We start from the raw sequence: 25,202 nt of genomic DNA, 5'->3' as shown, positions 1-25,202 counted from the left end.
CCTTTTTTTTTCCGGTGTGATAAAATAATGTGTTTTTCTTGAATTAATATGATATAAGCAAAAATAAGGCAATTAATTTTCTTTCTCTGTGGCCCGTTACCAAACGAGACATGACCCAGTAGTTGCCGACCGCTGATCTAATCTATGTAGTCTTGTGGTCTCTTCAAGGTCAGCTGTGACAGCAAAAACCGAGGTTAAAAAAAGTGAAGGGTGTGCGTGAGTGACGCCCATTAGCTAGAAAAGCACATGAGCATGTCTCGTAGCTTGATGAAGTGTGTGTGACATGATTGAAAGGCGTGTTTGTAGCAACAAAGGTGTGTCCGGGCCCACTTCCCACACGTTTTTTCTGTGGGTGGGTACATTCCTTGGAATGTCAACTTGCAGCATCACGTATAAAGCAAGGTGTGGCCACAGTGCCAGTGATTTACAGTTCAAGGCGCTGACTTAATAAATTGGATATTTTCTTTTGAAAGATCCCGGGGGCTTTTCAGGGAAAATCAGTGAATTAAAAGGTTGGCATCAAAGGAGCGTTGCTCCCTTATGTGCAACTCGTGTTAGGGTCTTGTTGACATTCGTAAGCAAATGCAACTCGTGCACCTGTTTTTTTTTTCTATTTTCAGCAGAAATCCCTTTTAGCTATTCATCAACTAGTTCTGTAAATGTTTTTCTCAGTATCCGAGTGACTTAAACATATTTGCACAACCCTATGATGGATTCAATGGTTATTAGAAGTAAAATTATCTTAATTGCCAATGATAAGAACGTAGACTACATTGTTTACAACATGATTAGACATGGCACTCCAAGATGAACATGTAATTGAGGGTGTCGTGCGTCATTTAAGGTGCCCTTAAAAAGTTGAAAGCCTAACTGAGCCTTTTTGCTTTTTTTTTATCCACGCCTTCCGGTTTTTATCTTACTTTTAGCAAAGGTGTTAGGGGAGGAACACGTTAGAGAGAAGGAATGGAGGGTGCACACCCAGCGCTATCGGCGGCCCAAAGCGCTCCCCTCCCTAACTAAGGGCTTGTGCGCCGCCACTGTAAGCCTCATGTCTTTGTTTTGTGGCCCCCATTTGAAACTGGCCTGCCGAAGGGTCTCGGGGTGTGGAGGCTGACTTAATGTTCGTAAACATTTGTTTGTGTGTGTTTCTCTTTGTTAGTTTAGCATGAAAAGGTTGAAAGTAAGAAAAGGCATGTTTCAAGTACAGTCCAAACGGCAATTCAAACCCCAAGAAAGATGATAAAAGAAGAGTTTATTCTAGTACATCAATGAAATGCACGTACTTGCACGCACAACATAAAAATCTTAACAAAGGCTACAATGAAAAAAAAAAATCCAATTTACACAGAGCTCCTTGAAAGACTTAAAATAACAAAATAAGATGAAAAAAATAGAATTGTAGGCAATATTTACACTGTAGTAATCTCTTTTAAGGCGGCACGGTAGATGAGTGGTTAGCGCGTCTACGGCACAGTATGCATGTTCCCCCCGTACTTGTGTGGATTTCCTCTGGGAACTCCGGTTTCCTCCCACATTCCAAAAACATGCATGTCAGGTTACTTAGCTGCTTCAAATTGTCCCTAGGTGTGAATGAGCAATTGAGTTGTCTGTCATTGTGTGCCCAGCAACTGGCTGGCAACCAGCTCTGGGTGTCCCCTGCCCACTAACCGAAGATGTCTGGGCTCCAGCACCTCCACGACCCTACTCAGGATGAGCGGTGCATATAATGGATGGATGGATAATCTCTTTAAGCTTTTGTGCTTTTCTTTTGTTATTTAGCAGAGAGCAAGAAGCAATTGTTGACATCAGACCAAGGGGTTACTGGTAGACAATGCATTTGACACCACAAAAACAGAGCTTTCCACGGCAGTGCTGACACTGTGGTGTTATGTAAAGATAAGTGCCTAATGCATATTGCCTGCAGTCTACTCAGCTGAGCCATCTACTCTCACCGCCATCGGGAATGTGCGGCATTCGCGATAATTAGACAGTCTTCCAGGGGCTTTTCTTAAAGACAAATGACACTTCTTGAATTAGTTGTAATAACAGAATCAACATTCTCTGCATAAATGGAATATTTGGTACCAGCTTGCTTTAGTCTTTTTTTTATCTGACTATTGTAAATTTACAAACTCAATCATTGTTAGTACTGCAGAAATTCAACATAACTTATGTGAGATAAGATATGTGACAGGCTTTAGCAAGTCCTCATTGCGGGAAAATAAAAATTGACATCTTCATATATTCAATGTTTTCACTCTTGGGTCACGCTCTCTTTTTGAAATCATTTGACACAATTTCCTTTGTCGTTTTACACAAAACCAATTGTTTCGATTGTTCTAAATAAAATGACCCCGACAGTATGTTTAAATTAACCAATCTGGAGGTTTTGTTGTTTGAAAAAGAAAACTATACTTGTAGAACTTTGTTGTACCAAAACACTAACGCAGGTGTCAGGAACCTATAGCTCCTTTCATGAGTACATATGGCTTGGAGATAAAATGCTACCTGTGCAAATTTTCTCTGTAGCGCTTCAAGTCTGGTGATATCCATGTCAAGTTTGTCACACAAATTGCCAAAACTATGAATCCTTTTGTACGGTCCCGTATATTATGGGCAGTCTTGACTACAGTTTACAATCACTGTTCACGCCAACATACTCCATTGGCTGTATGTTGCTTAGAAATCCTAAATATGTAAACTCATTAAATAATGTATATTCACTGTTGAGACACTTAATGATACAAACTGTAAACACAAAAAAAAAGCCAGTCAAGCAGACAAAGCAATTTCATTAGGTGAGCACGGTAGGAGTGGGTGGATTTCATTGGGTGAGCGGTAGTGGGGGCCTGATCTCTGCACACTTCCCCTCCTTTCTCCCCTCTGCAAATGCGCTGAAGAGAAACACATCCAAAAACTTTTCGTTTGCAGTTTTATGTCACATATTTACAAAAGTACACTGCTTGCACTTTGTTTTAAAACCATTATCTACAAAAAAATGAAGGTCAAAATGAGCCTCAACAAGTAGTTGACTGAGCCTGTTATAACCTCTAAGCCTGGTAATAACGTAGCAATAACATAGTGACAGCATAGTAACAACACGTTATTTTAGAAATGCATATCAAACTGGGAGCCATTTGTGCTAATAATTAATAAACAAGTAGCTCTCAGTTAAAAAAAGTATGGCACCCCTGTGTTGGTCCATTTTATTTTATATTTAACACTCGATTAAAGATGGTTCAAAGCAATAATAATTTTGTGTTTTTTCCCGTAAAACGACAAAGGAAAAGCAAAAGTATTGGATTGGTTCACATTTGACCCCAGTTTGTGTCGTTTTCGACCCAACTTTTTTAAGGAATATAATAATAATAATAATAATAATAATTTCCTTTGTATTGTCATTCTTTGTAACAATGTACACAGAACGAAATGTCGATACACCTGACCCGTTCTAGCGAGCCGATGCAGCCGCAGCCAACAGAGGGCGCCGCCATTTTACCAATGTTATAAGTCTTAGGTATGACTCGGCCGAGGCGCGAACCAGCGACCTCCCAGTCTCAAAGCGGGCGCCCTACCATCTAGGCTATAAAACATTTACAGAAATACCACTAAATGCATTTTAAGTTTTGCCACATTAATGCTGACTATGGTGATGCTATTAAGGTTAAAGACAAAAAATAAGTGTGCGTTTGTGTTTGTGTGTATCAGTGGTGATGTAGGTCAGTGTGTGACACTGTAACCCAAGAGTTTCTTATTGAGAGTGGGTCAGTTTACACTCTCTGTGAGCCTGTTTGTCTGAATTGAATTTGATGATTCTTTTTGTCCCTACTAGAAAGCATTTTCTCAAGTACCGTCTAAAGACAAATACAGTGAAAGAGCAACATTTCATATCTCATCTCATCAGCCGTACCGCTTATCCTCATTAGGGTCGCGGGGGGGGCTGGAGCCCATCCCAGCCATCTCCAGGCAGTGGGCAGGGGACACCCTGAGCTGGTTGCCAGCCATTCGCCGGGCACACGGGGACAACTCACTCGCTCATTCACACCTAGGGACAATTTGGACCGGCCAATTCACCTGAAATGCATGTTTTTGGAATGTGGGAGGAAACCGGAGTGCCCGGAGGAAACCCACGCAAGCACGGGGAGAACATACAAACTCCGCACAGGAAGTCTGGAGCTGGATTTGAACCCACGCAGGAGGTTCCCATGACATTAACTGTGCCGCACTTGCGCTAACCACTGCGCTGCCGTGCTGCCCCAACATTTCATATATATATATATATATATATATATATGTATGTGTGTATGTATGTATGTATATGTATGTATGTATATGTATATATATGTATGTATGTATATATATGTATATATATGTATGTATGTACAAATTTTATAATATATAGAATTTTATAATGTTTTTTTCAGTTGTGAAGTTCTATTTATGTGTACACTTAACACTTAACAATTAATCATTAAGAGTCTCAAAGGGCTGCACAGACCACCATTACCGTGGTAAACAAATAGTTGATATCTTCTTGGTTCATATTTATTTTTACTTTGTCGAGTGTCCAGCATGAGCTCAAGTACCTTTGGAATTTGGCATCTGCCGGTTATCTGCCTCTTGAAAAGCCAGCCATGCAGTTCATAGTGTGCCAAATAATTTTATTGAAATTCAAAATTCACGTCTCCAGTGGGGTGTCTTGAACAAGTACAGCCTGGCAGCACCAATCCTTTTCCAACCCATTTTTTAGGTATGATACTTCAAAAATAAATTATTTTCTTGGAAACCCAGAGAGAAATATTGAAGCTGGAGCAAGTAATATGTTTCACCATTGCAGCCAGATAGCCGACACTTGATGCATGTTTTTCATCCACCATCTCTTGAAAATTCACAGCACCATAGTGACTCAGTGCTGCATTTTGCTGTGGTCTCCATTTTTGATGTAGTGTAGTCCTCTTCCCCTGTGACTTGTTGCGCGTCCTGCCTGGGCTCGAGTAATTAGCTCCCAATCATGGGGCAATCTAAAGTCAAGGAGCTTGTGTGGTTTCTTCCCCAGACACTGGAAGTCACTCTGAAGCCATAAATTGGGATTGCCAGGTCTAAAAAGTGAAAACCCACTTTCTGATTTCTAGTATGAGAGGCAATCCTGTAGAAACTCAACATTCGATCGACCAAGACCACACCACCCATGTTGGTGTTGTTCTCAGCAATAGCCAGTGGCCTTGACTCTTCAACAAATATTTTCTCTTTTTGGATCATCCAGTATTCTGCATGTGCCCTGTGGTTCAGTCCTATAGGCAGATTATGCCATGACCACTGGACTGTTGTCCAACCATGTTTTGACAGCAAGTTCAGGTGTGCTTTGTCTCACCATCCCTGGTGACTCTTTTATTTTTTGGACCAGTTCTTGCATATGATCTTGTAGTCCTTTGGACATTTGGTTCCTGTCACTGTCATTCATTTTGTCATCATCAGTGGCCTTTGCCTTTCATTACTTTGCTCAAAAGGGGCCTGATTCTCCACAAGAGATCACTTGTTTTTTTTTTTTTCATCTTAAAAATCAAGGATGTTGATGAGCTTGATGGAGTTTCTCAATTTCAAATCCAATTTCTGGTCATGGATTCTGCCATTTTTTTACTCTAATACTTAAGGCCCAATACAGTTGAATGTTTGGATGTAAAGGAGCAAAATGGACAACATACCTTCAAATGTCCACTACAAAGGACATTTTTTAAACAATTAAACACTAGGCTCAAGAAAAATTAAAATAACGCAAACAACACTGAGTTGTTCATAAGAGTCTTATGAATAAAATGCCAACAGCATTTCAAGACTAAATGTGTTTGATAAAAATAATTATTATTCTCCTCTTCCCATAAAAGTGCACTTTCGGAAGCCATTTTCTTCTACAGTGAAATCAAGCTAACAAAGTCCTACCCCCACAAGTTTGGTATCTTTGGAAATAACCAAATGTCCTCTGTAGAGCCCAAATGAGTTAACACGATCGAGTGCACTGCGTGGGAGATATTTAGGTTTAGAAATGTTCTCTACAGAGGACAATTTTGAACTACTGGTAGTCAGGAGGATACAACTGTAAAGGTGATTAAGTTCGTCTGAGAAAGGAAAATGGATGAGCAAGCTGCCAAATTTAAGATTGCCTATTCATCTAATTATCAGAATGAAGACAGTTTTGCAGTCCCTGACTGTCAATTGGGTTGGCATACTTTGCTTTCTCTGCCGGAATGACTGGCATGTGGTGACACACCCTACAAAGGTTTTCACTTTAATTGACTGAAGTATTCTTTGGGGTTTACTATTTACGATTTCTTGGTTTAAATAAAGCCAAAGAATGAAAAATTTATAGTTTGAATACTTGCATTTTATCGCCAAAAATGTTCTGCTCTTACCCATGCGTTACCCTGGCATCCACCTCTATATGTGTAATTGATTTTGCCTATTTATCTTGACAGTCTTTTATCTCATTTTTCTCTTTAAAATATTTATGACATGTTTAACTTGGATTACCCTGCTAATTGCCCAAGACACACCACAGGTAATGGTGCCCCTACAACCCTAGTAGTTAAGGGATACACACACACACACACAATGTCTAATATCATTGCATACAATGTTTCAAAACGTTGAATGACAAAAACAACATTTATATTCAATGTTTAATAGTATAGGTATCAAATACATTTTATTATGATAGGCTAAAAGTAACACTGTGTAAACTTATTTTTTTTGTCATTGACGTGCCAGTTTCTAATCCTCGGGCTGTTGTGGAATCTGGCAGTGCAGCTCTGAATAGTCTCATATATTTACAACCCTTGCAAAAAATATGGAATCATCAGTCTTGGACAAGTACTCAAAATAAAATAAAATAAAAGTTTTTCAAAAGTGCAACACTTGATACACTAAAAGAGATGAAATTTCAAAAAACATAGTTGTGGTCAGTAAATGCTACTTTTTATAGATTAAGCACAGGGAAACATATGGAAAAACTCCATTCTGAGGAAAACAAATATGAAATCATGAAAAACAGACAGAGAAATAACAAACAAAACTTATCACTAGTGTTTAGTTGCGCCACCTTTGGCTTTTATGACAGCCTGCAGGCAGTCTCTGAGGCATGATGAGTGTCAAACAGTATTCCTCATCATTCTGGTGCAAACTCTCTTTGATTGTAGTTGCCAGATCTTTTTTGAAAGTTGCAGCCTTGCTGTGGACATTTTGTTTTTCAATTTCCACCACAGGTTTTCAATTAGGTTGAGTTCTGGGCTATTTGCAGGCCATGACATTGACTGGGTGCGTCATTCTCCAATGAATGCTTTCACAGTTTTTACTCTGTAAGATGGATTGAAATCTTGGAAAATGAGTTCATCATTCCCAAACATTTTTTTCAATTGATTGAATAAGAAAGCTCTCAAAAATGTAAATGTAAACTCAAGCATTTATTGCAGACTCGACCACAGCCATCTCCCCAGTGCATTTTCCTGACATGCAACCCTATATCATTAAGGACTGTGGGAATTTTGATGTTTTCTTTAGGCAGTCCTCTTGGTAACTTAATCTAAGCCAGGTACCCAATTAAGGAAAGGAAATTGACCGGCTTCTTCCCCCACCATCGAAGCCAACTCACCACCAGGTGGTGATCAGTTGACAGCTCCGCCCCACTCTTCACCCGAGTGTCCAAAACATGCGGCCGCAGGTCAGACGAAACGACAACAAAGTCGATCATTGAACTACGGCCTAGGGTATCCTGGTGCCAAGTGCACATATGGACACCCTTATGTCTGAACATGGTGTTCGTTATGAACAAACCATGACGGGCACAGAGGTCCAATAATGAAACACCACTCGGGTTCAGGTCAGGGGGGCCGTTCTTCCCAATCACGCCCCTCCAGGTCTCACTGTCATTGCTCACGTGAGCGTTGAAGTCTCCCAGCAGTACAAGGGAGTCCCCAGGGGGTGCGCTCTCAAGCACACTCTCTAAGGACTCCAAGAAGGGTGGGTACTCTGAACTGCTATTTGGTGCATAAGCACCTCTCGTCTACTGGGTTGAACCCCAACGTACAGGCGCCGAGCCGTGGAGCAACTAATATGCCCCGGCTCTGCGCCTCTCACCACGGGCAACTCCAGAGTGGAAGAGAGTCCAACCCCTCTCGAGAGGACTGGTACCAGAGCCCAAGCCGTGCGTGGAGGTGAGTCCGACTATATGTAGTTGGAATTTCTCAACCTCACACACCAACTCGGGCTCCTTCCCTGCCAGAGAGGTAACGTTCCATGTCCAAAAGCCAGTTTCTGTAGCCGGGGATCGTCGCGCCAAGGACCAACTCACCAGGCCTGCATACTGGAAAGCCACATTGATTAAAAATCTAGTAGCGTTGGAGGAATACCATGTTAATAAGCAGGTATCATTGAAAAAGACTTATATATATTTTTGGGATGTAAGTTGAAACAGGGAAAATCATGCATTTGGGATTTTTGTGTTAAAAATATATACTGGACTGTCTCAGAAAATTAGAATATTGTGATAAAGTTCTTTATTTTCTGTAATGCAATTAAAAAAACAAAAATGTCATACATTCTGGATTCATTACACATCAACTGAACTATTTCAAGCCTTTTATTATTTTAATATTGCTGAATTTGGCTTACAGCTTAAGAAAACTCAAAATCCCATCTCAAAATATTAGAATATCATGAAAAAGTATACAAGTAGGCTATTCAACTAATCACCTGAATCATCTAATTAACTCGAAACACCTTGCGAGGTTTCCTGAGCCTTAAAAACACTCAGCTTGGTTCAGTAAACTAAATCACAAGTATGGGGAAGACTGCTGATCTGACTGCTGTCCAGAGGACCATCATTGATACCCTCCATCAGTAGGGTAAGACACAAAAAGAAATTTCTCAAAGAGCAGGCTGTTCACAGAGTGCAGTTTCAAAGCATATCCACAAAAAGTCTGTTGGAAGGGAAAAATGTGGCCGGAAACGCTGCACAACCGAGAGAGATGACCGCAGCCTTAACAAAATTGTGAAGAAGAGCCGCTTCCAGAATTTGGGGGAGCTTCAAAGACAGTGGGCTGAAGCTGGAGTCCAGGTATCAAAAGCCACAGTTCACAGACGTGTCCGGGAAATGGGCTACAATAGCCGTATTCCCATGGTCAAGCCACTTCTGAACACAAGACAACGGAAGAAGCGTCTGACTTGGGCTATGGAGAAGAAGCACTGGACAGTTGCAGAGCGGTCCAAAGTCCTCTTTTCAGACGAAAGCAAGTTTTGAATTTCATTTGGGAGTCAAGGCGCCACAGTCTGGAGAAAGGCTGGAGAGGAGCAAAATCCAAGTTGCTTGAAATCCAGTGTGAAGTTCCCACAGTCAGCAATGGTTTGGGGAGCCATGTCAGTTGCTGGTGTTGGTCCACTGTGTTTCATCAAGTCCAGAGTAAATGCAACTGTGTACCAAGAGATTTTAGAGCACTACATGCTTCCATCTGCTGAAAAGCTCTATGGAGATGAGGATTTCATTTTCCAGCATGATCTGGCACCTGCCCACAGTGTCAAAACCACCAGTAACTGGTGCACTGACCATGGCATCACTGTCCTTGATTGGCCTGCTAATTCCCCTGACCTGAACCCCATCGAGAATTTGTGGGGTATAGTTAAGAAGAAGATGAAAGACACCAGACCTACAAATGCAAATGAGCTGAAGGCCGCTATCGAAACATCCTGGGCATCAATAACACCTCAGCAATGCCACAGGCTGATTGCCTCCATGCCACGCCGGATTGATGCAGTAATCCGTGCAAAAGGATTCCCAACCAAGTACTGAGTGCATCAATGGACATTTTCAAATATTTGATTTAGTTTTGCTGTTATAACATTATTTTTTTACTTTGTCTGAGGAAGTATTCTAATATTTTGAGATAGGATTTTTGAGTTTTTTTCAGCTGTAAGCCAAAATCAGCAATATTCAAATAATAAAAGGCTTGAAATAGTTCAGTTGATGTGTAATGAATCCAGAATGTTTGACATTTTTGTTTTTTTAATTGCATTACAGAAAATAAAGAACTTTATCACAATATTCTAATTTTCTGAGACAGTCCAGTAATATCTGAATAATAAATGACTAACTTTCATTTTACAATTGCTAATTAAAAACGACACACACAGATTTATTGAGCAAACTGGTAAACCTTATTCCTTTTAGCAAATACTGACGTGAAGCTCATTAAAGCGAGAGTGATGGGGGAGTAACAAGGGTGTTTACATTGTTACTGTAAGTTGCGTTCACCGACGCTTTCATGGTATGACTGCAGATAACAGGTTATGCATCAATGAATAGGACTATGCGGCTGCAGAAAAACAAGATGGTGGCTGTGCTTGAACTGGAACCTTTTTGCTTAAACAAGAACATTTTGAATTTGACGATTCTACAATACAATGCCATGTTGTAGTTGATACATTTATTTGAGAGAAAAGTCAAAATTATTTTTCTCCAAATTATTATGTGCGCCGCTTATCCTCAGTAGGACGCAGGGGGGGCTGGAGCCCATCCCAGCCATCCTTAGGCAGTGGGCAGGGGACCCCCTGAACTGGTTGCCAGCCAGTCGAAGGGCACACAGGGACAGACAATTCGCTCGCTTATTCACACCTAGGGACAATTTGGACCGGCCAATTAACCTGACATGCATGTTTTTGGAATTTGGGAGGAAACCGGAGTGCCCGGAGGAAACCCACGCAAGCACGGGGAGAACATGCACACAGGATGTCTGATCTCATGACCTCAGAATTGTGCCGCACACACGCTAGCCGCCGTGCTGCCAAGTTTTGTCCTACTTAAGTGTTAATTGTGTAATAATAAAATTAGGTATATACAAAAATGATTAACATCTTGGGGTAATATTGGCTGTTGATTGGATGCAGACGCATGTTGTTAATCAATACATGGCGGTTATGGTGGTTGTTCTCTTAAATTAATCAGGGCATTCCTCAATATCATTCGCCTTTAAAACTTATGCAGGATGAAAACTGTCAAAAAAGGCATATGACTTAGTCTCTTGCAGCTAAAAGGAACATTTATTCAGTAAAACATATTAAAGCTTGGTGATATTCTTATTCTGTTTTTAATATTGGACACCCAAAGGAGATGTAATTGATGCCAGTTTCTTATTTTAACTAATAATGCGCACGGTGTTCATTGTTTTGACTATTACATTTGTCACTATCGACCAACGATGTTGCTATTGTAGTGTTCTTTGATAACCACACCCATTAAGGCTAATCTGTTTTTTGTAACCTTCAAGTTAGGAAAGACGGGGCCCAAGGGAAGTCTTTAGAACGGGGAAATCTTTTATCTGAGGACTTCTCTCCCTTGATCCCCTTGCAAGTTCAAAATGAATTGATGCCTTCTCCCCTTTTTTGAGTGTCTATTAAAGTTTAAATCTAACACTTGATCATAAATGCTGACTGATTTTGAGGAACTCAGGCACAATCCCGCTTTTTTTTGCAAGAAATAGTTCCAGATCTAAGTATGATGTCCTTCTCCAAGGAAGAGGATGAGGAGGCGGTGGAAGTGGAGGAGACTGAGATTGTGAACGTCGTTCAGCAAAAGCCGCCACCAGCCATTGAGAAGATCTCCAGGACAGAGGTGAGAACAGACCTGAGCGAGGCCACCAAGATGGACACGCGTTATTTTGCTGCGTTGCTGGCCGACGTGTACAGGAAGAATTGCGACATCCATTCCTGCATCTCCGAGCACGTGTCCAAGATCAGAGGACAGTAAGTAAAGTGCATGACTTGATTAAAGCTTTATTAGGCTGAGTTTACACTGGGATGGTTACAATGTTTTTTTGTGGGGCAACTGCTCAGTTTTCTGGCCAAGGCTCTGATGTATCATGTTTTCTGACTGTTTTCTTCATTTTATTTAACAGGAAGGTGGATCTCGGTGTTGACCAGGTGCGTTATTGCCACTCAAATTAAATGAACCTCACTTCTTGTGATGAAGGGCTATACAAATAAACACGATTTGATTCATATTCTTCAACTAAGTACACATTATTGACGTGTGTGTTCAGGTAGAAGATGTTGAGTCTCTTCTCCCTAAAGGAGCCACGGAGCTGACCAAGCAGCAAATCCGTTACCTTCTGCAGGTCACTTTTTCAAAATCACCTGCTGTAATCATTGTCGAGCAAATTGCCAACATCTTTTGTGTTTTGGTGTGCTTTTAGACTCGCCTGACTGCTGATAAAAGCATGCGTCTACTGCTCTCCACCTTCAGTAGCTTGAGAGAGGAACTCCTCCACATGTCAGACGACCTGCGGGTAGGTCAAGTCGACAGTGACACTTGGGCAATCATTGATTTTATTAGGAACACAAATATGAAATCGCCCTGAAATATGCCTGTGTTTGTAGCGTCTGGAGAGCGAAAAGGAGGCACTGGAGCGTGATCTGGCTTTCAAGGTGGATCAAGGTCGCCAGTACGACAGCCTCTTGGAGGCTGTTCGTGAAAACAACAGACAACTTCAGGTAACAAGGATAAAATTTGTTAGGCAAACCCTGAGACGTCTTGCAGTGCTGCCTTTGGTCAATGTGTGCGCTAGGCAAGATGTTTTGGCGCCCCCTCTCTCTGTATATTGGTATGATTCCTCACCCAGCAACCCAAAAAATCCTCACATTTTTGATGAAACGATTATACTTATTTGAGCTCTGAATGAAACCTAAAAAGATAGTAGAAAAAAAGATTATTTTTCAAATGATTTAGTAAAATGACAGCATACAGTATACTGTTTTTTGCAAGCTTTGTCCTCTTAAGAGGGGCAGTGCGCATGCCCAGTGTACACACTTGAAATACATTTCTAATAAAGCTGCTATTCAAATCTATTGAAAGTGTTAAGAGTGTATTCCTTTAAGCAGTTTTAACTTACCTTTAAGTATGTGGTTCTTCAGTATTTGTGTGGGAATGTGTTATTTGAAAATAGAAGATAATTTCTTGTTGGCATTTGATGGGGGTCCTCTAATAAGTTAGCAATGTTCTAAAACGAAGCCCCATTTATATTTATGCATACAGTGGATGTAATCCTAGTCGTGTGTTTAGTTTGATAGTAATATCCATCCAGAATATCATTGAACAGCTTTAAGAGCACTTAGAAAAAGGCATAAATACATTCATCAAGCAACCTGATGCGTTCAGGTCTGTAGTTAACTAATGTGCAGCGATATTTAGCCTAAAAATCCCTTTTGTCTGTGCATTTCTAGTTTTGTATGCAGTGCATGTCTTAGTCATGTGTTCATTTTGACAGTGAAATTCAATTAGAATGTCATTACAAACCATAAAGAACATTTATAGATGTTGGAATTACAGCCTATTAATTGTTGCTGTTTGCTTAGTACATTTTAAAGATTCGGGAACATTTTGTACAAGCTACACCAGATATAGAATAGAATAGAATAGAATATACCTTTATTGTCTTTGTTACAAAATGGGTTAACATATTGTGACAACGAAATTGGGCATGCCACTCCAGTTTCACACATTCACAGTGAGGTAAAAACCTAGGACGATAAAGGAACAGCGAAGATAAGGTTATAAAACAAGGAGGATAAGGTTATAGTTATAATTTACACAAAATTTACCCAAGAAATGTCTGCATATAGGATGTTATATACAGTTTGGTATATGAACCTGCAGGCTTAATTCACATACATTTCTTACATTTTAAGAATGGTTCTCACCTGGCGCCAACTCCGTTGGGGAAATATGTACATCTGATGCTCTTTTCAGCTGCGTCACTCAGTTTTGCTCTAAGTTGTATACGTCACGTGTTTTCGGCTTATGTGACCATTCAAGATGGCGATTACATAAACGAGCACATATTTACTACTGTGCCAAAAGAAACCGCGTATGAGGGCTGCGTTGTGTAATATGTGAGGCCTATATTTATTGACGACAGTGCCAGGGCAACCATACTGTGGAGAATAGTGCCAGATTGCAGCGGACACGTAATCTTTGTGTAGTTGTGATTGATAATTGCCACTGTAACAGACGAAATTGTATTTGCTTGTTATAGTCCCTCGAGGATAATGGAAACTTCAGCGACCTAACATTGATGCAGAGGATAGAGAAAGAAAGGTGTAGTGTTTTTCATAGATGACTTCTACTACTTTTTGCAGATGTATAAATTGAGGACTTGATTTATGGTTGAAAAAGTTGGAATATTCTGGCTTGGTTATAAATATCAAATTAAGTTACTCTTTTGTATTATTTGACGCATGTTGACAAAAAAGTAGACTAACTTCTCTAAAAGAATGTCATATATGTTTCCAGATGTCATGGCGGTGTTTTGTATTTAGGGCACATGCATTGAAGAAAAGAGCAGCTCGCTGTTTTCTTTGCTACCACCACGCACACAAAAAAAAAGAAGGAACGCATCGTGTTTATAGCCGCAGTGTTTATAATGTAGCAAAAAAGTAGCGACTTGTTCTCCGGAATTAACAGTAGTCATTACCTAGCCACTAGGCGAAGATCTTATCCTCTAACAACTCTTGTATGTCCAGGTGTCTTTAAAAGAAAGCACTGCTTCCCAGCGATCTTTGGAAAGCCAGCTTATGAGTGTCCGCAACACTGACTCTACTCGAGAGTTCCGAAACCGAGAGCTGGAGGGACGTATCAGGGCCCTGGAAAAGGAGAATGAGATGCTCCGACAGAAGGTAGATGTCTACCCTCACTCGTGTTTTCAGTCAAATCACCTAATTTTTGCATTAATGTATTTTGAAATCTTTCTCCCACCAGCAACTTGGCCAATCCAACAGCACTACACTGCACATCCGAACTGAGGAGCTATCGCGGCAGTACCAGGAGGACCTCGGGGCCATGAGGGAGGAAAAAGAGAAAGAGATCCAGCGGCTGCGGGTGAAGCCGTCTTACATGGACCAGATGGGGATATTGGGGAAAAAAAAAATTAAATCATTAAAGCTGGTTTTAACACCATAAATCCAGGGTCCGAAATCCTTGGAAATTTAAAAAGGATAACGTATCAAATAATTTGGTAAAATGACAGTATACAGTTTACTGGTTTTTGCATGCTTTGTCCTCTTAGGCGGGACAGTGCGCAACATCAGGGATGTCAAACTTAGTTTCGCTCTTGGTCCGCATCCAGACTTTATGTTCAGCGGCGGGGCGGATGAGTAAAAAGATGACAACTCCAAAATTTTAGCTTTTTGTTTTCAACGTTATTCTTTATCATTCAGGCTACATTGGTAACCAACCTTACATATTATTATAATTGTAGATTACAAGGGATCTTTTCTAAGCACCACGTTTATTCACAAATAATGTGGGGAAATGTTTTCATTTTTTTACATTGAATGTGTTAACTGGTCTATTTTAACTGTTGAGTCTATGCAGTTTTACACTGTCATATTTTTTTGTCCTTTTTATTAAGTCTAATCTAGTCATGTTTATTTGTATAGCCCTTAATCACAAGAAGTCTTAAAGGGCTGTACAGAAAATACACAGGCAAACGCAATTCATGTGTGTGAATTTTGGTTACAAAACCAGGTGCGAGCAGAGCCGTTTTATAAAAATGTCACTAAATACTGCAAACCAGAAGAGTACAGATCCATTTAACTTCATCTGTCTCACATGGTCACAGTTATAAAGTTGGGGAATTGAATAGTCCTTAATTGTTGACCATTCCGTTTTATAGAAGTGAATCATATTTAAAATCTACAAACATTTTTATGATCATTGTTTTTTTTTTTTGTTTTTTTTGGTCATAACTTGCACAGACTACCATTATGTTTGACAAAATTTTCCCGGAAATGGTAGCAGGCAGACGTAACACTCGCATGTGAATGATGACCCTCATTGGCCAAGAGACACAGAAAAAAATCCTAATGACATTTCTTTTTATTAGCATTAAAGGTAGAAAAGCACTACATCGTTCCTGCCAGTTGTGGTAGAAACACAATGTTTCCGTTCCGGCCTAAATGTGTTAAAATTGTGAATTTTATCTCTGAGCCAAATACACTTATGAAAAGAGCCACATCTGGCTTGCGAGCATACATTCCCATCCCCTGCCGTAAAACGATGCATTAATGTTTTATTATAGATTATATCGCTAAGATTATAAAAAAGGAATTGACTTCCACTTTTATTCATTCCAGACCCAAATTACAAAGCTCCAGACAGAGATCACCACTGTGAGGTCGTCATCCGCCTCTGAGAAGACCCTGCAGTTGAAGATCTCAGAGCTGCTTGCCATGCTGGAGCAGCGTCAGACCATCATCACCAAACAGGAGGAGGTTCATAACTCTGTCTTCACTCATGTAGCATTACCATTTTTTGCCAAATAATTGGAACATTCTCCACCTGCCAATAGGAGATCCGAAAGCTGATGCTGGAGAGAAACAGAAATGATAGCAGCTCTCAGACCACCAAAACGATCATCACTAAAAGGTAATTCCAAATTATTAAACATCTAAAATGTGAGTAAAATAGTACATGTTTTTGCATAAAATATATGTATATATTTCATAAGTATATTCCTAATTATTTTGCAAGATAATGCATTTTGAAGACTGTATGTCTTGTCTTTGTCATCCTTAACTGTGACATCATCAAAAGAACACCAGCACCTCAGTCGCCACACTGATTTACGTGGTAATTTGTCAAAGAAGTTATGTATCTTTTAAGCAAAGTTTTTGTTGTTTTTGTGGAGAATGCCTAGGCAGCCAAAAAAGGGCTAACTGGCAAGAAAAAACTGAGAGCCACAACCGCCTACCTTCAAGCAGAAATGATCAGTATGCAATAACTGTTCACTCCATTTGCTGTCTGTTTGGGAGCTGGCTGGTTTTAATGGGATTCACCGTTTTGAAAGTGTTGTGTTCCTTCAATGATGTCACAGCTTTAATGCAAACAATCCAGATGAGTCAAGTTTGAGACTAAATATCTCGAGTCACAGAGCGCAAGGAATATTTTGCAACAAGCTTGCACATTTGTGGGGAGAAACACTACATGTTCTGTGCCTGACAGAAAAGAAAATGTTTGTGAAGACCTTTAAAATCACTCAATTGTTAAAAAAAGGAAACATAAAATGAATTGCGTGATTTCTGGCCTTAAATCTCACTACAGGTACAGGAACCAGTATCCTATCCTCGGACTGCTGAGTGACGACTACCAGGTGACATCGCCAATTGGAGAAGACAAGACGATAGTCATTGAAAGATCCGGAGAGATTATTAGACGGGTATGCTAGAGAACCAAGCTTGAGAATTACTGTGCCTTCTTTGTGATGTTTTTTGTAAACGCATTGTGGTTTGATCTGAAATGCCATTTTCTTCCGATGTGATCGTTTTACCAAAACCAGAGACAGCAGGTTTACTTTATGTGAAATGAATTACTGGTTCTCTCTGTCCTGAAACACAGGCAAAATTATCCACACACTTATAATTCAAATCAAAATGTATTCGTATAGCACTTTTCAGACATCAAAATGTGATTCATATTGCTGTATAAAAACATTCAATGTACAATAAAAGAAAAACACCCTGTCTCCCCACCTAACACACCAGAATGTCAAATACACTTAGCAAACACTTAAATACCGTAAATTCCGGACTATAGAGCGCACCTGATTATAAGCCGCACCCACCACTTTTTAGGTGATTTTCCACTTTAGTTTTTACACAATCCGCACCTGTGTATAAGCCGCGTGCGCCCACATTAAAACTAATGACACGATCACAAGTTTATCCCAAATCAAGCTGTAGGTTCCACGATTGTGATTTCGTAGAGATTAATTGTTCTATAATCTTTATCAATTACTCATTATCCGTCGAATCATAATACACTCCAAAGCTGATAAGCTTTGACACTTTCACCCAGCCAAGAGGCTGAGTCAAGGTCCTAGTCTCCTAGCCTCCTACCGACACAATCTAAAAGTCAATAGTGCATAATCTCAGAACCACAGTCGGCATCATGAATGTAAAATCATACCCGTAATTAGCGTATGATGCAGACTTGTAAAGTCCGGGTCCCGTTGAAAGTAATCCAAGGAAACAAAATGTTTATTCCCAAAGTTAAGGGTGGGAAAAATATATATCCACTATTGTCCGCTGCGAACACAGACAGATCTACCGGTAACTCAGCTTTACCCCAATTCCCATCAGCCCGCGTTTGCTCCGCCCTTTCTTTTTGATTGGCCCGTAGAACACAGAATAAATCTCTAAAATATATACATTACAAAAATATACAGTTGCAAATATATGTTATACATGGTTACACATATTTACTAAGAAAGACTGTACACCGAGAGAGTTTTCAAAGCTTTAATAATAATGATATAACTTTCATCCCAAACCGTGCCTTTGAAAGGTACCAACACGCTAGTAGGATCACGCTCGCAATGCATCAAACGTGTCTGTCAAAAGAAAGCATCCCGTAAAGAATATAGAACAATAAACCTTACAAAATCCACTCTCACTTTCTGTGTCTCTTTTTCTCTTCCTTTGTTGCTCTTTGTTTCTTTCTCTGTGTCTTTTTAACTTCTTTTGCTTTAACTTCCTTTTTTCCATTTCTCTCTTTTCTCTTTCTCTCTTCCTACCCTTTGCGCTTTCTTTTCTCTCCTTCTGTCTTTCTATTTCTCTTTGGATTTCTTTATTCCTCTCCCTTTCTTTTCCCCCTCTCATGACTTTTTATCTTTTGTTTCTCACGCTCTCTCCATCTCTCTCTTTTTCTTTCTTTGTCCTGCCCTCTCTCCTTTTCCCTCCCTCTTTCTCTTATTTCTTTATCTCTCGTTATCTCTCTTTTTCTTTCTCTTTAATCTACTAGTCCGACCCCTGTCCTAAAGGGATAGTGTGTAATGTTTAGTGCCTCCTAGTGGTACAAAAAACTCATGCAGTAAAAAAAAAATATGGATTTGAATACTGTGCTAAAATACAAGGAACTATCATACCCTTGTTAATTTTTTACAAACAGTCATAGGTCGAGAAATTTGTATTTCTTTTTCACGTTGGAATCCATCTTGGATTGGCGCCACGTTCTTCCGGCTTCCTGCCGCCATTCTCTGCTGTGTCTCCCAGGCCCTCGCTCGTTCGTACCAGAAAACACAGTGCTGTCTAGTGGTCAAATTACATATTGGGGCTCTAAAACAAATCAAACATCATCGAATTTAAAAAAAATGTTTTTAATAACATGTGTTTTACTCAATCAAACTGGGACAACTTTTCGTTTTTTGACAGCAATACAAAAAAAGGCACATTGATATAACACGGGATATGTTTTGTTTTAGATCACATTAAGAGCACATTAATAAGGTGATAGTATACAGTGGTAAATTTTGAAAAACAATTCAGTGCAAAATACAAAAAGTCCGTCACTCAGATTAACTAAATGTCCCTGAATGCATTACTAGCGCCCCAATATGCACACACATAAACAGCTCACAAATTTGCCAATCCAACAAAATGAGTGCTACATTGAAGGAGACATATGATACGGCTGAAAAGAATAGTTTTTTTTTAACCTGCAACACAGTGACAAACACCCTATCCATACAATCTGCGGATATGGATGCTACTATGATCCGCACACACATCAAGTTGAGGCCCCGGCGCATTATATAGTTTGAAATCAATTTGTAGTCCTTCGATTGTCTTTTTTTCTGTAACTCCCATGGAAGGCAATCACATTTTTGTATCTCGAGTACGTCACGCCGTTACATAATTTCCGTTACTCCTCTAGCCTGCATGTAAACTTGCATTAAAAAAATATATGCTCGAGAAATTTGTACTTATTTTACATAACATGAGGCTCGCCATCTTGCTGCTACAGATACCCCCAAAAACCAAAAACCTTGTACAAGTTTGGGCAAAAAATTGTGATGTTTGGGCACTTTGAGCCTCAGTAAATAGTATTTTCCTTGTGCTTTGCAGGACTTGATTTTGGTTAAACTACACAATACACTGGCCTCTAGTGGTCAAATATTACACAAAAATAGGTTGTATTCACAAAGACTGGGATAAGATCACCTCCTCTAGAAGTCAAGATTATTTGTATAGCCCTTCATCTCAAAGAGTCTCAAAGGGCTGACCACAGATTATTGCAAACCAAAGACTATTATGAGTCCATCCCGATCTAAAACCTACATGAGGGCAAATACTACACAGACATTGTCAACATAAAATATAGGTTATTCATATGCTATAGAATAGTAGTGTGTTTTAAGCATAGATTTAAACATTTCCACTGAGGTTGCAGATCGAGTCTCGGGGGGGAAGAGCATTCCACAGCACCGGGGCCCGAATGGAGAACGCTGCGGTTCTCTTCTTGGCTCTTGGGATCACTAGTTTTGTTAAAGACATTTTCTGTGTTCCAACAGGAATGAGCAAACGAGAAGAACGTGGAGATCCCCTGACCCGTTTACTCCAGCAATTCAACAGGACAGTTGAAACTTTAGGATGCATCCGATGTCTTATTTTTATACTAATACAACAAAACTGAAAATATTTTCTTGTATCGACCTAAAATGGGTTAACACTGCTCCGCTTTTGCCGTAGCTCTATTAGTGTTTTCCAATAAAGCCTGGTAAATTTGTTGCTGTAAATATTTAAATATATATATTTGTCAAAAGGTTTAAAGAAAATGGGATCTTTGCTTTTGCATTGGATGCGGAAGTGTAATCATGTAATGAAGTTTTTAATCATGGTATGAAGGGTAGTGGTGCACAGGGGTGCTTATAGTTATGCAGTTTATTGATGGATTTAAAGGACAAAATGTCTTTTTTTGCACGTTTGTGTTTAGTGAACACTGGGCCCACAGGAAGCTGATTTATTATGTGTATAGTGTACTACGATTCAGTGTATAATTTGGACTTTAAATCGAATATCAATAATATAAGCTAGCATCATAGTAGCGTTACATCCAAAAGTCTACAAGTATGTTAAATCTGGACTGTCGTACTTGATTGAAATTGTAGGTTGAACAGAAATGTATTGGCATACTGTACATGCCAACCTTTTGGCATTAAAAAGTGGTAGTCAAGACTAGTAGATGGTAGCACGCCCTCATTTTAATGCACAGAGTGCAACCCATCTCCAGAATACTGAAATAAAAGGTTGTTCATAACTGGAAGTGTCTGACTTAAACCAAGAGAGAGATTTAATACTATTGTTGGAGGTATTTATTAATGCAACTAAAGCTTAGTCTCTCTTCAAATTGAAAACATTTAATACATTTAAAAAAGCGGTAAATTATTTTTTGAATCGGTAGCCATTATCAACGGGGGGAGAAGCAATAGTCTAACACGTGACACAGTAATGTTTAAGTCAAGTCCAGTCCCGTTTATTTATAGAGCCCTTAATCACAAAGAGTCACTATGAATTGGTCATAGCTTTTAACAAACTAAAAATATGTATTTCTTTTTGCTTGTTTCTAATTGTTTTTTTATAGCCATGTCTGTCTGTGTGCTGTTGTTTCTGGGAATAAACAAAATTTTACTTCGAGTGTCATTTCTTTATTTCTGTTTGAAAGAATGTTGCACTGTTGTAATTTAGACAGCAGGTGGCCCTATTCCCTCTCCAGGTTAGTGGTGCATTGAAATGAGGTCATAGCAGTTCTTTAGGGCTTGTTGGAAAGCCCATCGACCTATTGCCACTACATCCAGAGTATTTAGACAAAAACTGTTCTCTCTGTCGTCCAATTAAAAAAAAAAAACATGAACCCAAAAATTATTCTTTTCTATCATTTTTCACTTATATTACCTTATTCAACATTGTGCAGAGCTATGGAGAAACACATATCCCATAACCTTAAACCCTCTTATGATACAGTATAAATCAATTTGAACAATTTTCAAAACTAGTTCTAAAACACGTGTTCTAACCTAGGAGAATAGAATGTCTTTATGGAAAGGCTGCTGAGTCAGCAAGAGAAAATGCAAACTCGGCTTTTCCTTGGGCAGTTTTCACGTCTGGGGTAACCTACCTGACTGCCTGTGAAAGATAGTGATCATATCTAAACTCATGGACAGACAAAAAAAAAACCATTTATACATATATAGATTTCAAACGAAAATATAATCACCACCCACGCTTTTGGTGAATGAAACAACAAATATCTATTTTTTTGAAATTCTTTTTATTTAATTTTGAAATTATGTTGAATCAAATAGTGTGATTATCTTATAATCCTACATTTATGATGTGACTTCGCATGAGGGGTTATTACTTTTTTTGGGAATGGTGATAAGATGTGATCGATTTGACACATAATACCTTGTTATTTTAACTTATTGCATGATTTGTAATATGTGAAAATTGTTTCGACTGCTAAAGCGATATCCCTTTTATTTTCTCAATTATTTATCAAAGTGGTTAATTTTGAACTCAACAAAATGAAAAAAAAATACTCAAAAAAAAAAAAAAAAGATTATGTCAAATGTGATTACAGTACAGAGCTTGGTTGTGATCCCTCCCTGCCTTGTCTCACATGTTCCTGTAGCCAATCGATTATGCAGGCGGCCCAACTGTATGTAGGCCTTGTAAATTAATTATGAGCCATGACGGTAGTGAGGCGGGGCAGGGTGAGCGTGATCTCTTGCTTAAAACATTATAATTTCACTTTTGTGAGCGCATGTTCAGTGTCAACATTAGTTTACCATGTTGACATTCTAATCTCTGCTTTTCTTTATGTTCTCTTAAGATAAAACTTATTATCTTTCTATATAAGAAAAAAATGAATTCTCTCAAAGGGGCATAGTCACCGTTGTCCCTTTATTTGTCTACTATAAAAATACTACGACAGAAATACCACAACAATACTACCAAATAATTACAAAAATATCAGATTTAGCTCTTAAAAACAGGGACATCTCTCTCTCTCTCTCTCTCTCTCTCTCTCTCTCTCTCTCTCTCTCTCTCTCTCTCTCTCTCTCTCTCTCTCTCTCTCTCTGTCTCTGTCTCTGTCTCTGTCTATATATATATATACATATCTCATCTCATTAGCTGCACCGCTTATCTTCAGTAGGGTCGTAGGTGTGCTGGAGCCAATCCTAGCTATCATCGGGCAGTGGGCAGGGGACACTCTGAACTGGTTGCCAGCCAATCGCAGGGCACACAGGGACAGACAACTCGCTCATTCACACCTAAGGACAATTTGGACCGGCAAATTCACTTGAAATGCATGTTTTTGGAATGTATATTAAAGAATTATTCACTTATTGTGATGTGATCTTTTTGACCCTGGCTTCCCTTTTAAAATCCTGCCAGGCCTATCGAACCCCTTCCATCCACAAATCATGCCCACCATACACAAGGGGGGTCTGCAGCCCAGTTGAAATCAGAATGTTTTAACATGTTTTGTAATAATCCTGGAGGAAGCTAACATGTATGCCTTCATTGCTTTCTAATTTTGAAATAACCTCTATTTATAAAAGGAAAACTGACCAAAAGGGGTTTTGTACATTTTTAGAATCTCATAGTAGTAAAAAATAAGATAAATTAATTAATAAACAATATTAATTTAAATCATAGGCAAAAATACATTAACTTTAGTGTAAACTATTTTTAAAAATACTCTATGGTTAAGAAATTTGCATTTATTTAACATCACATGAGCCTTACCAAAGGGATCTTACATATTTGTCAGGAATCTTGTTGCTAGGGGTACCCAAATAAACAAATATTTCACAAAAGGCTGGACAACAAGACAACAAGAAAAATTGTGCTTTATGGCCAGCTTGAGTCTCTGTAGTTTGTATTCTTCCATGAGCGTTTTAGCAGATGTTTTTGGTTGCAATTCACCAGGGTCAGCAGACTTTTTGAGGCTGACAGCTACGTTTGGTGACTAATTGGCATATGCATTTCTAAAATGACAACTTATGATGTTATAACTATGTTGTTACCATGTTATTACCAGGTTGAAAATGTTGAAGGTTAGGTTCAGTAGTCTTGGTCAACCATTAAAACAACATGACTGTTAGAAATGAAACTTTATTAAATGTTAAAAATGACCCATCACTGGTGACTTATTTTCAGAATCTGTCTGCGGGTGTTCTTAGGGGGATACCTGGTCCTCCACGTTGAAGACCACTGCACTACACTATACAGCAACATCTTACGGTCAAATAATACATAGCGTCCCTTATAATTTTAACAGAGAGGCAAAATTTGGATATTTGCTTCGTAACAATAAGAAAATTTAAAAGTTAAATATATCAACAACTTTTGAGATTTGTTAAATAATTCACGAATAGGCCTCGCAGACAATTATGTTATCATTTCAAAATAAAACTGTACGTACATGCTTTAATTTACCTCATGCAAATTGTTCTAAACTTTGGTGTCACGTCTGGCACTTCATGATGTGATCACTGTCATAATAAGAAAATGTCCTTTTTTCTAAAACGGAAAACTGTCAAAGTAAAATCACATCACGTTTGTTTTACATCAAAATACCTCACGACATTTCATTCCCTTCATCTCTACTATAATACCACATAAATACAATATCACAAAAAACAATTCTAGTCACATTTCTTAATTAAATTAGATTGAGTAGTGTGTGAATGGGTAAGTGTGAAGTACATTGTGAAGTGCTATGGGAGGTCTTCAGTGAGTGGTTAAATGAAATAAAATGAAATTAAATGATCTGCATTTATATAGCGCTTTGCAAGTCAAGACCTCCGAAAGCATTTTACAGTGTGCTTCACATTTCCCAACAGCGGCCGTGCAGCCATGTAAGGTGCTAACCTGCTTATTGGGGGCATTAGGGGTTTAGTGTCTTACCCAACGACACTTCAACGTGTAACACGGAGTAGCCGGGATTCTAACTGCGATCTCTTGATCCCAAGACGAGCGCTCTACCTCCTGAGCCACTGCCGCCCCCCAAAAAGTGGTTAAAGCACTATAGAAATACAGTCCATTTCCCATTTACTATTTCAATTTTATAGAGAACTTATTTAGAGATATGTAACCTATCCCACCTTATTTTGAGATGAGGTACACCATGCACTGAGCGCCAAGCAATTTCAGCTTAAGGTTTATTTCTATTAAACCTAATTTTTACTCTTAAAATGTGTGTCTCTTTTAAAGATAGGTGCTTTAATTTATTGTACTCCTGACAATCCCTCAAAGTGATGTCAGTGTACTTATACGTACCAGTACACAAAGGCCGAGCACTGTGATGTCTAAAGGCACCC

General features: G+C 39.1%; 1 protein-coding gene and 1 long non-coding RNA gene across 4 annotated transcripts in view; one reads left to right on the top strand and one right to left on the bottom strand.

Annotated features, from left to right (window-relative positions):
- Window positions 1-21,507, top strand: part of pof1b (POF1B actin binding protein) — a 29,641-nt gene extending 8,134 nt beyond the window's left edge. For both annotated transcript variants that reach the window (XM_088320951.1, XM_088320952.1), the window contains 11 exons: window positions 11,555-11,784; window positions 11,937-11,961; window positions 12,081-12,155; window positions 12,234-12,326; window positions 12,418-12,531; window positions 14,560-14,712; window positions 14,795-14,914; window positions 16,171-16,308; window positions 16,386-16,462; window positions 17,138-17,252; window positions 20,385-21,507. In XM_088320951.1, coding sequence (XP_088177077.1) covers window positions 11,555-11,784; window positions 11,937-11,961; window positions 12,081-12,155; window positions 12,234-12,326; window positions 12,418-12,531; window positions 14,560-14,712; window positions 14,795-14,914; window positions 16,171-16,308; window positions 16,386-16,462; window positions 17,138-17,252; window positions 20,385-20,390 — 1,146 coding nt within the window. In that variant the 3' untranslated portion in view covers window positions 20,391-21,507. The remainder of the gene's footprint in view (window positions 1-11,554; window positions 11,785-11,936; window positions 11,962-12,080; window positions 12,156-12,233; window positions 12,327-12,417; window positions 12,532-14,559; window positions 14,713-14,794; window positions 14,915-16,170; window positions 16,309-16,385; window positions 16,463-17,137; window positions 17,253-20,384) is intronic.
- LOC148349689 (uncharacterized) lies at window positions 15,896-25,120 on the bottom strand. Of its 2 annotated transcripts, none has more exons than XR_015847263.1 (3): window positions 24,987-25,120; window positions 24,790-24,878; window positions 15,896-16,403 (listed from the first exon to the last, which is right to left on the bottom strand). It is a non-coding gene; the product is annotated as an uncharacterized LOC148349689 (long non-coding RNA). The 2 variants fall into 2 exon arrangements; XR_015847264.1 differs by having other exon boundaries at window positions 24,790-24,907; window positions 24,987-25,109.
- Between the last annotated feature and the right edge of the window lie 82 nt (window positions 25,121-25,202).

Source organism: Urocampus carinirostris, chromosome 17 (assembly GCF_059441175.1).
Source record: "Urocampus carinirostris isolate Australia breed hairy pipefish chromosome 17, RoL_Ucar_1.0, whole genome shotgun sequence".
NCBI classification, from domain to species: domain Eukaryota; kingdom Metazoa; phylum Chordata; class Actinopteri; order Syngnathiformes; family Syngnathidae; genus Urocampus; species Urocampus carinirostris.
Note: the sequence above shows the minus strand (reverse complement) of the source record. Positions and strands in the feature narration are given on the sequence as shown.